Below are 14,058 nucleotides of genomic sequence, written 5' to 3'. Positions count from 1 at the left end.
TAGTGCTTTTGAGTGTCTAAGAGGGTAAACGCTCTATAAACCAAGTTTTCATTATGGGATAGTGATGTACATCTAACATCGAGGCTTCTTAAAATTCTTTTTGTTTGTTTTCAAAGCTTTTTGATTTAGTGTACAGAGAAGAGACTTTGCTTAATGTCATTAAAAGTGTCACTCGCAATGGACGGTCCATCATCCTGACAGCAGTTCTGGCTCTGATCCTCGTTTACCTGTTCTCAATAGTGGGCTATCTTTTCTTCAAGGATGACTTTATCTTGGAAGTAGATAGGCTGCCCAATGAAACAGCTGTTCCAGGTGGGTTTGGGATCTTCTGATCTTTTTAATGCTAAAAGATTATTTCCTGATTATAACTGAACTAAAGAAAATAATGACTTTAGTAATGCAGATATCTCCCCATTGTATCTCCCTAACACGCAGAGTGTGAATTTCAAATACAGGTCTTCATTCTCACAATGAATGTGGCAATGTGGCATATCAAATGCTGAGTGAGTGACCAGATCTGACATTTATTTATTCACTAACGTCATCTTTTAAACTAGTGCAACTTTTTTGTAAAGCAGTGACCATATATATTGAGAGTGTTGGAGTATGCATCCCTTTAACTTAGTAAATCTACTTCTAATCTACTTCTAGGAATCAATACTTAAAGAAAAAAAGCCTGCTGACTGTGCATGTAGAAACAGACATATATGGGAGAAGGTTCGCTGCAGTGTACAGTCGGAAGCAGTCTAAATGTTCGGGGGTGTTTCATCAGATCATGGTACATCCATGAGATGGGGTGCCTTGCACATAGGTACATCTTTAGAAACCTCCATGGAAAAATACCCACAAGATGTAGTTGGAAATGGCAGAAGGATAACTACAGTAGGATCACACGTATGTCTTTTTTTTTTTTTCGAGACAGGATCTCACTCTGTCTCCCAGGTTGGCGTGCGGTGGTATGATTTCACCTCACTGCAACCTCCAACCTTCCGAGCTCAAGCAATCCTCCCACCTCAGCCTCTCCAGTAGCTGAAACTGCAAGTGCCTGCCACTGCATGTGGCTAATTGTATTTTTTGTAGAGATAGGTTCTTGCCATGTTGCCCAGGCTGGTCTCGAACTCCTGGGTTCAGGCGATCCCCCTGCTTTAGCTTCCCAAAGTGCTGGGATTACAGGTGTGGGCCACTGTGCCCGGTCTTATGTTTTCTTAAAAATTAAAAAGCCCATATACATATATTAAAACATGGATGACTGTACCTCCAGACTGCTAGCAGTAGCTCTCTCTGGGGCTTTTTTACTATATGCAGGTTTTATAGTGAGCTCATGTTATTTTTACATATAGCAAGAACAGAAGAGATTTCCAATTTTGAGGGTGAAAAAAAAAATGACCATAATACTTTAATGGTACCCAAGTGCCCTTTTCTCTCAGTTACAATAGTTGGCCCTACTTGGTGAAATACTACTGGTTTTTCATCCCGAGTCTAAGAAACAGACTAGAATCGTTGTGGCTGACTGAACCAGCCAGCCTTTGTGCTCTCCCTCCCAAATACTGTGTTGTTGGCATGTATCTCCAGCCTCCCAAGTTGACACTAAGTGACATTTACTGCCAGCCATCTTAGAGTTGTGTACTAAACTGGCCTGGACCTTGGATTTCTATTAATGCCTGCTGATGCTTCTCGTGCAGACTTGGTATAAATCTTGCCAGAGTCTGTACATTCAGTAGTATCTGTCTAAGAGTTTCAGCTGTTTGTCTTTAAAGTTGGAGAGGTGCTATTTAAGTGCGATATTTCTAGTAAGCCTACAGGAATTGACATTTTTGGCTTTTTTCCCATCCAGATCACCAAATGAAAGTGTAAATTGCATTTCTGCTTTGAATTTATATGCAAGATTCTAGGGTGTTATTTATGTAAAGAATTGTTTAATCAGCCGTGAATTGGGGACTTCAAACATTTTAACCATATGCTGCCAGATTGTTCATCATAAAATTTCCTTCTCTCTCCCAGAAACCGGCGAGAGTTTGGCAAGCGAGTTCCTGTTCTCTGATGTGTGTAGGGTGGAGAGTGGGGAGAACTGCTCCTCTCCTGCACCCAGAGAAGGTAGGACCTCCTAACTGTAAGCCCCATGTTAATATCGGACTCCTCCAGAGGCTTAGCTGATGCAGGTGATGTTGGAAGAAGATTAAATTTACTGCTCAGGAGTAAGGCCATAGCAAAGGGGAAAGGCTGAGAAAGAGGAGGAAGATGAAGGGAAAAGAAGGTTACACATGAAGAAAAGATCTGATGTGATTCAGCCGATTTATACTGAGTGCCCGCCATTTGCCAGGGACTGTGGTGTACTCTAAGAGACAGTAATGTAGTGGAGGGTGCAGGCAGGCCAAGTGGTGATTGCTAGAGAGTTGCCCAATGCTGGGAATAAGGATGGAATACAGAAGTTAGGCACCCGGCCTACTACTGGGCTAAGCATATCATCAAGAAAGTGATATCCAAACTATAAAAGCAGACTCTTGATATTCCAAGGAGAGGGAATAGTACATCTAAAGGCTTTAAAGGTAAAAAGAAAAAAACAGCAAGTTTGGGGAGATAATGATTATAAGGAAGGAGAGTAGCAAGAAATGAAGCCACAGATACAAACAAAGGGCTAGATGATGAAGGGTCTTCTATGTCAGGCGTAGGAGGTTAAACTTCATCCAGAGGATGGTCAGGGGTTGTTGGAAGATGAGTGATGAAATCTGTGTTTTAGCAAGACCCTTCTGCAGCTGGAGAAAGGAATGAGGCACACAGCAAGGCATGGCTCTTACTGCATAAACCAGTGAGAATGAACAGCCTCCAATGTAAAGCCGTTTATCCAGAGGCCCTGCCGTGAAATATCCCTGGATTTAGTCCTCACACCATTCCCAGTGAGGAACCTGGGTCCTGTGGCATAACCCTCATCTGAGAGACAAGATGCCTGTGACTCAGAGTTGCGAAGCAACTCATCTAACATGAAAAGACTGTTTGCGGCTGGGTCTGGGGTTTAAAACCTGAAAAGGACAGGGCATGTTTTAGATCCCATAGAGGGAGAGCAATACTACCATAGCTGGAGAAATTAGCAGGGGTTAGCGATGAAAACAGAGTTGCCCCAGACGACTTTAGCTTTTGAAAGAAAGTACTTGGCTCTTGATTCCTTAATTTTATTCTTCCGTGTGCCTGGTGAGATGGCATTCAGGAAATAGGATTTCAAAATCCCGGTCTCTCTTTTCTCATCACGTTTTCTGTCTGTTATTACTTGCCGTGTTCACAGAGCTGGTCCCTGCAGAAGAAACGGAACAGGATAAAGAGCACACATGTGAGACGCTGCTGATGTGCATTGTCACTGTACTGAGTCACGGGCTGCGGAGCGGGGGTGGAGTAGGAGATGTGCTCAGGAAGCCGTCCAAAGAGGTAAATTAATCCCGAGGGAAAGGAAGGGCAAAGGGGGTGGGTGGGGTGGTTGGTGGGAGCACCATGCAGTGGTGTTGAGTGTAAACTGAAGACGCAGAGGAAGAGCTGGGAGTAGGGCTGAGTAGCTGCGGAACTAGCTCGTCAGGCTTCTTTCCTCTCTATCATGTGAGGTGCTGCCTCAAAATCAGCTGCGTGGAAAGGGTTAGCTTTGGCTCGCTGTTCAGTAGACTTAGGGACTGTTTCCATCTTAGGCCTGATCCACCTGAATGCACGGCGAATATCCCTCCTGGCTGTGTCACACCACACTTGGAGAAGTCACAATTGAGACAGGGGATATGAAAAGAGATGCAGTTTTCAGTTTAAAAGTTTAATGCCCAATTTAATTTCTACCCAAGTAGACGAGGTCTCACTTGAGCTGTGCCCCAGGCTCTGCAGACCAAAGGGTCGCAAGGGACCCAGACTGATCCAGACCCCTCTCTTTTCCAGGAACCCCTGTTTGCTGCTAGAGTGATTTATGACCTCTTGTTCTTCTTCATGGTCATCATCATTGTTCTTAACCTGATTTTTGGGGTTATCATTGACACTTTTGCTGACCTGAGGAGTGAGAAGCAGAAGAAGGAAGAGATCTTGAAGACCACGTGCTTTATCTGTGGTGAGTGTCACTGGCCAGCTCCAGCAAGGGCATGAAGGCCCAGCGTGGCAGAGGCATGTGGATATTGTGAGGGTGTGATGGGCTGGGTGTGTGCCCAGTTATGCGGGAGGGGCACCGGCTGCTGCGTCCTCTTGACTCTTCTACCCTCTGCCGTGAGTGAGGCTCTCCTTGGCCTTTATTCTGCTGGGAAGTATTTACAGACCTGGGTTCTGACTGAGCTTCTACCACTTACTAACTGTGTAACCATCATTTAGTCATTTAACATCTTTAATCCTTCTTTCTTCATCTGTAAAATGGGTACAATAACATGTCCTTCTCTGCATTATTGTGAGAATTAGGAGAGACAGCGTATGTAACACTCCTAGCTAGAACCTGGCACGCTATAGGCACGGGAGGAGAAGTAGTGAACGGCTACATAAAAAAGGTGCATGGACACCAAAGAAATCATTTTCAGTATAGCTACAGGAAAATATTTGTAAATGTAAACTAATCATGGAGGAATCTGGGGAGCTGCGTAATCATTTCAGGATTATTCATAATATGGCTACTAAATATATGAATTTCCTAGTGGTATGTATGCTAAAAAAAAATGATCATTTTCCAATTAAAGACTTAAATTCTTTGCTTTTTGCCCCCTTAAAACCTTTTTAAGCTTTTTGCTTTGGCATAATTTCAGAGTTACAGAAAAGACATGACTATCCAAAGAATTTCTATATACTCTTCACCCAGAATCCCCAAATATTAATATTTTATCTCATTTGCTTTATACACACACACATACACACACACACATTTTCTAATGTGAGTAGCTGTCAGTGATGCTTTCTTTCTTATCCCTAAATATTTTAGTACACATTTCCTAAAAACAAGAACATTCTCTTGTGTATCTACAGTATAATTATCAAAATTGGGAAATTAAAACAGATCCAATACTGTTATCTCATCTACAGACCTTATTCAAATTTCACCCTTCATTCCGATAATGTCCTTTGCAAATCCCACCTCCTGTGGGGCTTCAGTCGCCATGCCTCATTAGCTTCCGCTGACACTGTTGAAGAATGTAGGTCAATTATTTTGTAGAATGTCCCTTGATTTGAGTTTGTCTGATGTTTGCTCATGGTAAGATTGAGGGTATGTATTTTCCACAGGAATATCAAAGACATGCTGTTGTGTTCTTCTCATTGCATCGTATCAGGAGGCATGTAATGCCAGTTCATCTCGTAACTAGTATCTCGGCTCACTGTAACCTCCACCTCCCGGTGTTCAAGCAATTCTCGTGCCTCAGCCACCTGAGTAGCTAGGATTACAGGTGCCTGCCACCACAACTGGCTGATTTTTTGTATTTGAGTAGAGATGGGATTTCACTATGTTGCTGAAGCTGGTCTTGAACTCCTGAGCTCAGGCAATCTGCCTGTTTTGGCTTCCCAAAGTGTTAGGATTACAGGCGTGAGCCACTGCACCCAGCCATGATACTAACTTTGATCATTTGGTTAAGGTGCTAATTGCCAGGTTTCTCCAGTAACTCCATAAAGTTACTTTTTTGGAGAGACACTTTGTAAATATCCTGCTATTCCTTAAACTTTCACCCCTTAGCTTTAGCATTCATTGATGATGCTTGACTAACTCTATTATGATGATGGTTGCCCAATGATGATTTTTATTTTATTATTATTTCTACGTTTCTTTATTGGCTTTTTATTGTAAGAAGGAATTTTTTCTTCTCCCCACGTATGTATGTATATTTCTGTGTTTGTATTTGTAACAACATGGACTTGTGGATTTTTATTTTATTCAATGGGCTATAATCCTTCACTCTCACTATTTATTTTGATGTTCAAATTGCTTCAGATGTGGCCAGTGAGAGCCCTTTCCAGCTGGCTTCTGGGTTGAGTCATGTCATCGTCATTTTCTATGTACTTTCTTACTTTTTTGGCATCATAATACATTCCAGGCTTAGGCTCACCTTGTACATTTCCTGACCCATCCCTGGAATCAGCCATTTCTCCAAAGAGCCCCAGTTCTTTTTATTGGAGAAAGGTATTTAGAAGCCAAGATCTGGGGACTGAGTGTGCTCATTCCTGTTGGTGTGCTGCTGCTCTCAGGGCTTATTAGGGTACAGATCTAGAGGAGAGGTGTATGCATCTGCATATGTGTGTATGTGTACACAGCCCATGTATCTGCACACATCTGTGTATATATGTATGAAAAAGGATGAATTCATACTGATACCTTTAATTCCATTTCAGCATTACAGGGTTTATTCTTTCTCCCTTTCTCTATTTGCGTTCTTTTCTCAGGCAGTGAGGAATCCAGCCCCCATTATCCATGATATATTTATTTGATCAATCCTAGAATACATAGAGACTAGAATTGCTCACCCAGGCCTCTTCAAATTATAAACCTACCAGCTAGAGTTCAAAATTTGTTTAAAGTTCTTGTTGTCCTTATTCTGCCTCCTCAAAAAACCTTAACATATCTGCATTTTGGCATTTACTTGGGCGAAGGGACTTCACATTCCCTGGTTGCCTGCAATGTGTGAGCGTGTCACACACATTCTCATTTTACCCCTAAACACTCCTGGAACCTAGACAGCGGTCTCCCCGTTCACTAACAAGGCCACTAAGGCATGTGGAGATGAAGCAGCAACTGCTAAGTGGCAGAGGTGGGATTCAAACCCAAGTCTGTCTGACTCACAGCCTGTGTTTTCCTGCCATAACGTAAACATGAATGTACTTGTAAGGCCGACAGAATCCCACTCTTTATAAAGACAGGAGTGAAACCACAGCCCCTTTTCTACTGACAGTTCTGTTATTGATTTTTTTTCTTTACCAAGACTGCTCAGTTGGGGCTGGGGGCTTTTTGTCTCATTTTTAGGCTTGGAAAGAGACAAGTTTGACAACAAGACTGTCACCTTTGAAGAGCACATCAAGGAAGAACACAACATGTGGCACTATCTGTGCTTCATCGTCCTGGTGAAAGTAAAGGACTCCACCGAATATACTGGGCCTGAGAGTTACGTGGCAGAAATGATCAAGGTGAGTGGAAAGGCCTCCTGGGAGCAAGGTGGACTTGGGGCCTACTGGCCTGGCTTCTGAGCTCTGAGCAAGGCCCCAGCAGCCCATTGGGGAGCTGCACAACAGAAAAATAACATCCGATGTTGCCTGAGCCCTTCTCACGGATGGGGCGCTGTGCTCTGTGTGTGTTCTCTCGAGTGATCCTCAGAACCACCAGCTAGGTGGTATCGGCCTATATTAGTGGGAGAAATGTTGAGCCTCCGTGAGATTAGCACGTGACCATGGAACTGGGGCTGGGATTTTAATCTGGATCAAACTCCATAGCCCGATTTCCTGTCGCTATGTGAATCTGCCTCTTTTCTTGATAGTGTTTTTTTTCACCTTCTTTTTAAATAACACCTACTCTCTAAGAGGTGTCTTAGAGGCAAAGTGATTGCCCATTGTAGTTCAGCATGGTTTGTGTTTGCCCTCAGCCTCGTCTTTCTGGGAGACACTCTACTAATCATTAAGAAGTGATCATATGATGGAGGAATTTGAGTTCCAAATTAATCTTTTCGCTGAAGGGAAGTGTGGATACTATGTCCCAGGAAGCGGGGAAGCTGCTTCAGGCTGTTAGAGAACACCAAACGTGCACTGTGGGTGTCCCGGGCCAGCTGTCCTTTTAGACCTGTGCTTTCTGAACATCATTAAAATGTTCAGGGGTGGATAGTGGAGTGAGAAGCATGAACTGTGAAATCGAGGGAGTCTTTGTGATTCACGCTGGCTCCCTCTGAGGAGAAGGGGCCAACTCTCCTTCCAGTTACCAAGGACTTGAGTGCTCGGCCTGATAATGACTTACCCTAAAGGAGCCTGCTTTTTATGTAGATGTAATTTTCAAGCTTTTTATGTAAAGATACTGGAAGTCAGGTCCGTTCAGATAAGTGTCATCATTGACAGGCCCAGAGGCAGCCAGGCTTTCAGTTTTATTGCCAGCAGGGCAGCGATTACGTGGTTGTATTTGCTGAATACCCCAATTACAGAGGCACAGAGGCCTCTCCTAGGTTCTGGAGGGCTTTCTGGAGATACTGTGCCGTCTGTACCCTTGAGGTCCTTAGAGTTGAATTCCGTGCTTCTCAAATTTTAATGTATGTATGAATCATCTGTGGAGCGTGTTAAAATTCAAATTCTGACTCAGCAGTCACTTCCAGGACTTGAGATATTCTGCATTTCCAACAACCTTCCAGGAGATGCTGAAGCTGCTGGTCCGGGAATCACCCTTTAAGTAGTAAGAGCCTCACAGAGGAGACAAAACAGATGCTTACTTAACATTACTCTCAGAGGGGTTGTGCGAATTATGAGGAGAAATATTCCTAATCCTTTACATACATCTGGCCCTCTTTGGTTTGTAAAATCCTCTCGCCTCTAGTATTGTATTTGGTTGATAAAGTTACGCTCCATGGGGAACCTGGAGGAAGGGACTTCTGGGGTGGGGAGAGATGGATGGAGATTCACGGCAGAGGTAACTTTTGAAAAAGGTTTTGAAGGAGAGGATGAAGACACTAGGGTCATAGGTTAGCAGAAAGAAAGGAGAAAAAAAAATCAGCACAGACTGGGGAGAAAAAAACACAAGTTGCAGAATGCTGATGATGGCTTATCCCTTTTACAGATAAAAGCTAGGCTGGGGGTTAAGTGACTTCCTAGGAACAGCTCAGGAGGAGCTGAGCCAGAATTCAAACCAGGCTTGGCTGACTGTAGAAATCGTACTCCATAATCATGTTGTTGGTAGGAAACTGGGAGGGTGCTGGTGATTCTGGGAGAAGACTCCTATTTTTAAGCAGATTAGGGATTCTGATGGGTGCCAGTGTGGATTTCCACAGGTGAGGTTTCCAGGGTCAGGACACATTAACTGAAAAGTCCTCAATTCCTTTCTTTTCCTCCAATTGTTGACACTGGCAAATTAAACCCTACTCGATCAGCGTTTATACTGACACAGACCTGTCCACATGCACAGATAATGACCTTCATTTGCATTCGATGTCTTAATGTCTAGAGGATGCCTGTACTATTCACCCTTGACTTATGTTCCTTCTCACCCCTCACTTTGTTCTCTTGTCTCTAAAGTGTTTGAGTGGGTCCTATCTTTAAATCTTCCAGGGGCCAGTTTTGAAGTTTTCTGTTAATCACCTTACTTTCCGGTCACAGAAAACTCTGGCACACTTTTGGATTTCTGTCTCAATCGTGGAGACTTAAAGGCGTCTTGTGAGCAGTCACTTGATAAGGATTAAGAGCCAGAGTGACCTGTAGCCCGCCACCCACCCAACCCGGTTAGAGCCCACTGCATGGCAACACTCTGAGAACCTGGGCGTTTGGTGTGCTTTCCCCATCCACATCATTCTTTGATTATATGAGACATCTTGTCAGAAAACCTAAAAATCTACAGCATCAGGGAATTCTTCTCTGAATGTTAAAGTTGTTGCAGAACCAGATGTTCTGTGCGCTAAGTGGTGGCTCAGAGAAGCATCAGATCTACCACTAAACGGTAGTGCCTTCTCGCCTGCGCTATCTGCTGTTGTGTTTGGTCTTGAAACCACATGAATCCCTGCTGCGGACTCCTAAGGGAGCATTAGCCCTATCAGGGTAGCGGCTGGGGTGCTCAGCTGAGTCATTTGGCGGGGGTGGGGGCTGGGGCCCCATGGGACCTCAGAGCTGCGGTGCAGAGGCTACAAGACCACCTGCGGGCCCCGCTTAGTCACACCCTGTGGAGGCAGCCACAGTTGGGATGAGGCCCCCACCAGCCTCCCCCCTGAGCAGGGGCATCCTACCCACTGCTGCTGGGGGGGGGAAAATCAGGTGATCTCTTGAATGAGCCAACCCCAGGAGGCTGTAGCTACCCCAGCGTGGAGGACAGAGAAGGGACAGCTGATGGGCAGTGGCAGAGATGGAAGGAAAAGCAGGCTGGAGGGCTCACTGCCCTCTTGCTTACCTTATGTCTTTGATACAGGCTCTTTTAGGGTATGTGGTCCTCAGGAAAAATACCTCTTGCCTAATTGCAGAAGGCTGGGGATGTTGGATTATTCTGCAGCTCTCCTTTAGCCCATGGTTGAAGATCCCAGAGACTCCTGGAGACTTGTGGAGTGACAGCTGCCAAAAGGCAACCCAAGAGAACCAATGGAAAAGGCCTCAGATGCCACTCGGGCAGGGAGGAGCCCAGCTGCCCTGAGAGCAGCTCCTTGCAGACAGCAGCATCAGGGATGGCAAATGGGTTTTCATCTCAACCCACACTGGGTCACAGAATTTACCTGGGGCACGGTATTGAGAAGGGTTCTTGGAAACCCAGGCTGACTTGGAAAGAATGACATTTGACGAGTCATGAATGAAAGAGGTGTCTGTGTGCAGAGCCATGGCCCTCCCTGCCTAGTCCCATGTCCCAAGGGCACATTCCCTGCATTGGTGGCTGCTCAGCCATGTAAAAACACAACAGCCTGTCTAGATCAGATACTTCACCTTTCCTAATTCCTGCTGGAACTGCCTACAGACAAGGTGACAGGACCTCTTCTCGCTGTAGATAGAAACTGTGTGTTTCTTGTCATCTCTGGAGGGAGGGAAAGAGGGAACATGCAAAGAAGCTCTGTCTTAAGTTGAGAACTCTGCAACCAGCTGTTCACCCACAAGTTAATCTTGTTTAAACATAATAGATCGTATATTTCCCTCTCCCCTTTTGGTCTTCCCCTCTCTCCTTTCACTGGAGATGGGAGTATCCCCCTCAAAGCTGGAGCCAGGCTGATGCCTACTATGAAGTCCTCACTACCCAAGAAGTGGAGGCAGAAGATCCAAGGTGAGAGTTTCTGCTCTGTGCCTTCCCTCGCCGTGTGACCCTGGGCAAGTCACGGGACGTTGCTGACCTGGGTTTCCTGTCTGTACATCGCGGTTCATACCACCTCACACATCCGTTGGGTGGTAGACATGAGATAAATGAGACCTGGCAGGTGGGAGGCACGCATGGAGGGAGGGAGCAGGCGAAAGAGCAACTGAGCAACAGGCCCAGAGCACAGCCAGCCAGGAAGCAGGGGCTGCAGGGCTGACAGCAGAGCTGACAGAAGCATCGTTTCCTATGGTTCCAAAACTCTGCAAGACACCTTGGCTGTGGGCACGTTGTCACTAAGAAAAGTCAGAGTGGGCATCTTGACTCTAAGAGCCTCCTCCCCTGGAAAATCCCTATGTCTTTCTCTCTCTTGAACTTTAAATCTTTAAGTGTTCTTCAAAGTTGAGGCAGGGCATGGTTGACGTTAGCGTTCTTTTCTCTGTTGAATTGGGCACAGATACTTGTGAATTCTATCCATGTCTTTAGTGGTTTCCTCCACTTGCTTTTACTGCCCAGAAGTAGGGCTTTCATTGATTTGGGGAGTGGACGCTGAGTTCTGTGTATTCAAGGCAAACGTTAGATTAATCATGAAATCATTCATGGTTCGCTGGTAGATTTGTCCTTCAACTCAAGCAACTCAAGCACCTGATCGAAGGCGATGCTGTCGAGTACTCAAATGACCAGGGGAAGTGAGCCCTCCTCCACTGTAACTCACAGTGCCACTCATTCCCCAAGATGCAATCTCATATTCATTGACTTGGGCCCCAGACAAGCCTGGGCTTTCAGAGAAATGTGACTGTGGGGTGACCTGACATAGCCCTTGGCAGATCAAGGGAAGAGGGAAAAAAAATTTCCTTTCCCTGCAGGAACCTGAATTTTGGTGCCATCATAGTTTTGGTGATAGCCTTTTTTAATAAGCAAATTTTTATTAACCTTGATCTACATTTAAGTTTTCGCAGTAATTTATATGCTGCAGACCCTTTTTTGAATAATTTTAGCACTGTTTGGCTTTGCTCTAGTGCCAGCTAAACTGAGAATTTGTGTTAGTCTATAGATGATGATTTGAAAGGCCATGCTATTGGAGCTATTTAATCTGAGTAAGTGGTGAATTCATTATGAGCACTTCGCCTGAGAGAATTTAGATACTGCACCCTGGGCATGTTGCAGGTAAAAGACCAAATATTTGATTCCCAGCAAAGAAACAGCAGCCCATTTTTCTAGTATAGTCAAATGCGGGAGACTAAATTATTCATCTGAGCAGCATTAAGAAGGAAGGTTGGTAAAGAAGACCAAACAGTAACTTAAGTACACAACAGTAACAATATGAAATTAACATAAGTGCCCATCAACAAATGAATGGATAAAGAAAATGTGGTATATAGACACAATGGAATACTATTTGGCCATAAAAAAGGAATGAAATCCTGTCATTTGCAGCAACATGGTTGGATCTGGAGGCCATTATCTGAAGTGAAATAAGCCAAGCACAAAAAGACAAATATTGAATGTTCTTATTTATATGTGGGGGCTAATAAAAAACAAAATTGATCACGTGGCAAGTGGAAAGATAGATAACAGAGACTGGGAAGAGTGAGTCAGGGGAAAAAGGAAAGGATGAAGAGAAATGGGTTAAAGGGTACAAACATCCAGTTAGGTAGAAGGATTATGTTTGATAGCAGAGTAGAATGACTGTAATTAACAAAAATGTGTGGTGCTTGGGTGATGGACGCCCTCGATACCTTGACTCGATCACTAGGCACTATATACATGTAACACAATTTCACATATACCCCATACGTTTGTACAAATGAAAAAAATATAAGACATGTCTTCTGCTAATTATAGATTTCACTTCTATATCTTGGAATTCTGCCCTGTTAACATAACTCTTATATTTTCAGAGGTGTGTTCTTGAGTGAATTGCATATAAAGACAGACTGATCAGAGAGAATACTGTTCATCCACATTTCAGAATGTCCTGATACCTTGGACTGCTCTGGCTACTTCTCTAGGATAGCATATTCATTGACTAACGTGGACAGTGAAATATCGGGGGAGAACCTGCCTCCCCATAGCTAGAGTGTTCTGGAATGCACCAGGGCTGCCGTTTCTGGAGGAGCAGTCTGTGCTGGGCTCTGCTTTACCCCGGGAAGGGCAGATTGGATAGTAATGTATAGGTTGTGTGTAATCAGTGTGCATGAAATAAACACTATATGTGCATGATCTCACTTAATCCTCATCACAGCATAGTAGCTGGCACTATTAACATTTTACAGATGGGAACCTAAAGCTCAGGAAGGTTGAGCAACTTTTGCAGGGTCGCGGCGCTGGGAAGTGCTAGAGCCGAGACTGAAATCCAGAGCTGCTGAACCAGAACCCACCCTCAGGTTGTCCTGACCCACATATCCACATGTGGTTACAGATGTGGTTACCTCTGTGCACATGCACACAGCCCTCCTGTCAGCCTGCAGCCATTGGTTGGCTGGCGGCATCTGGTTTGGACTGGCGCATCTTAGACTTGGACTGGCTTATCTCCCAGCCCTGACCCCGAGTGATACTGAATTAGTCTCCTCTAAAAGAGGCAAGATGCAGGAAAGGCCCCTTTGCGGGTGGAGAGGAGAGTGGGAAAGAAGATCTCCCGGGGATGCTGACTGGCTCATGCATAAATCAGTAAGACAGGAGTTAGATGGGGTGTGACTTTCAGAGCTGCTGCCGCCAGCAACCACTGCTCAGACAACCACTTCAAAACTCTAGGGGTTGTTGAGATGGTAGGAGTTCAGGAAAGGGTATCAAGTGCAGCCCTTGCAAAGGATGTATCTGAAATATATGTTAATTTTGACCTGCTGAAATATGAGAAACTTCACTACCCTCACCTTAGCTTGAAACAGGGAATGACATGTCCTTTGGTGGCCAGATTTGGGAGGTGTCTAAGTAAAAGGAGAAGGACGATTCACTAGAACCACAGCCAGACTGGAGCTTCCACACCCAGATGACTCATCTGAATGAGTTTAACTCCCTAATAATTACACATGAGAATGTCTGCTCCATCATCCTTTAAGCCTGGTGCTGAGTTTTTCTCACAGTGGGGGTAGACACCTCCCTACTTTCTCTCTTTCCTCTCCTGCTCCCTCTTC

At 44.7% G+C, this 14,058-nt stretch overlaps 1 protein-coding gene and 1 long non-coding RNA gene across 18 annotated transcripts in view; one reads left to right on the top strand and one right to left on the bottom strand.

Moving 5' to 3' along the window:
- The window catches only part of ITPR1 (inositol 1,4,5-trisphosphate receptor type 1), a 363,735-nt gene that overhangs the window by 327,373 nt on the left and 22,304 nt on the right, over nucleotides 1–14,058 (top strand). For all 11 annotated transcript variants that reach the window (XM_054482499.1, XM_054482497.1, XM_054482492.1 and 8 more), the window contains 5 exons: nucleotides 117–312; nucleotides 2,002–2,094; nucleotides 3,278–3,417; nucleotides 3,904–4,069; nucleotides 6,944–7,104. In XM_054482499.1, coding sequence (XP_054338474.1) covers nucleotides 117–312; nucleotides 2,002–2,094; nucleotides 3,278–3,417; nucleotides 3,904–4,069; nucleotides 6,944–7,104 — 756 coding nt within the window. The remainder of the gene's footprint in view (nucleotides 1–116; nucleotides 313–2,001; nucleotides 2,095–3,277; nucleotides 3,418–3,903; nucleotides 4,070–6,943; nucleotides 7,105–14,058) is intronic.
- LOC129033653 (uncharacterized) overlaps nucleotides 3,152–14,058 on the bottom strand; it is a 72,845-nt gene continuing 61,938 nt past the window's right edge. For 6 of the 7 annotated variants that reach the window (XR_008501639.1, XR_008501642.2, XR_008501641.1 and 3 more), the window contains one exon: nucleotides 3,152–3,286. This is a non-coding gene — a long non-coding RNA (uncharacterized LOC129033653). Of the gene's footprint in view, nucleotides 3,287–10,045; nucleotides 10,204–10,566; nucleotides 10,655–14,058 lie in introns of all 7 variants that reach the window. The other variant, XR_010125713.1, reaches the window with a different exon arrangement.

The sequence above is a fragment of the Pongo pygmaeus genome, chromosome 2 (genome assembly GCF_028885625.2).
Source record: "Pongo pygmaeus isolate AG05252 chromosome 2, NHGRI_mPonPyg2-v2.0_pri, whole genome shotgun sequence".
Classification (NCBI taxonomy): domain Eukaryota; kingdom Metazoa; phylum Chordata; class Mammalia; order Primates; family Hominidae; genus Pongo; species Pongo pygmaeus.
The sequence above is the reverse complement of the archived record's forward strand: the minus strand, read 5'-3'. Positions and strand labels throughout refer to the sequence as shown.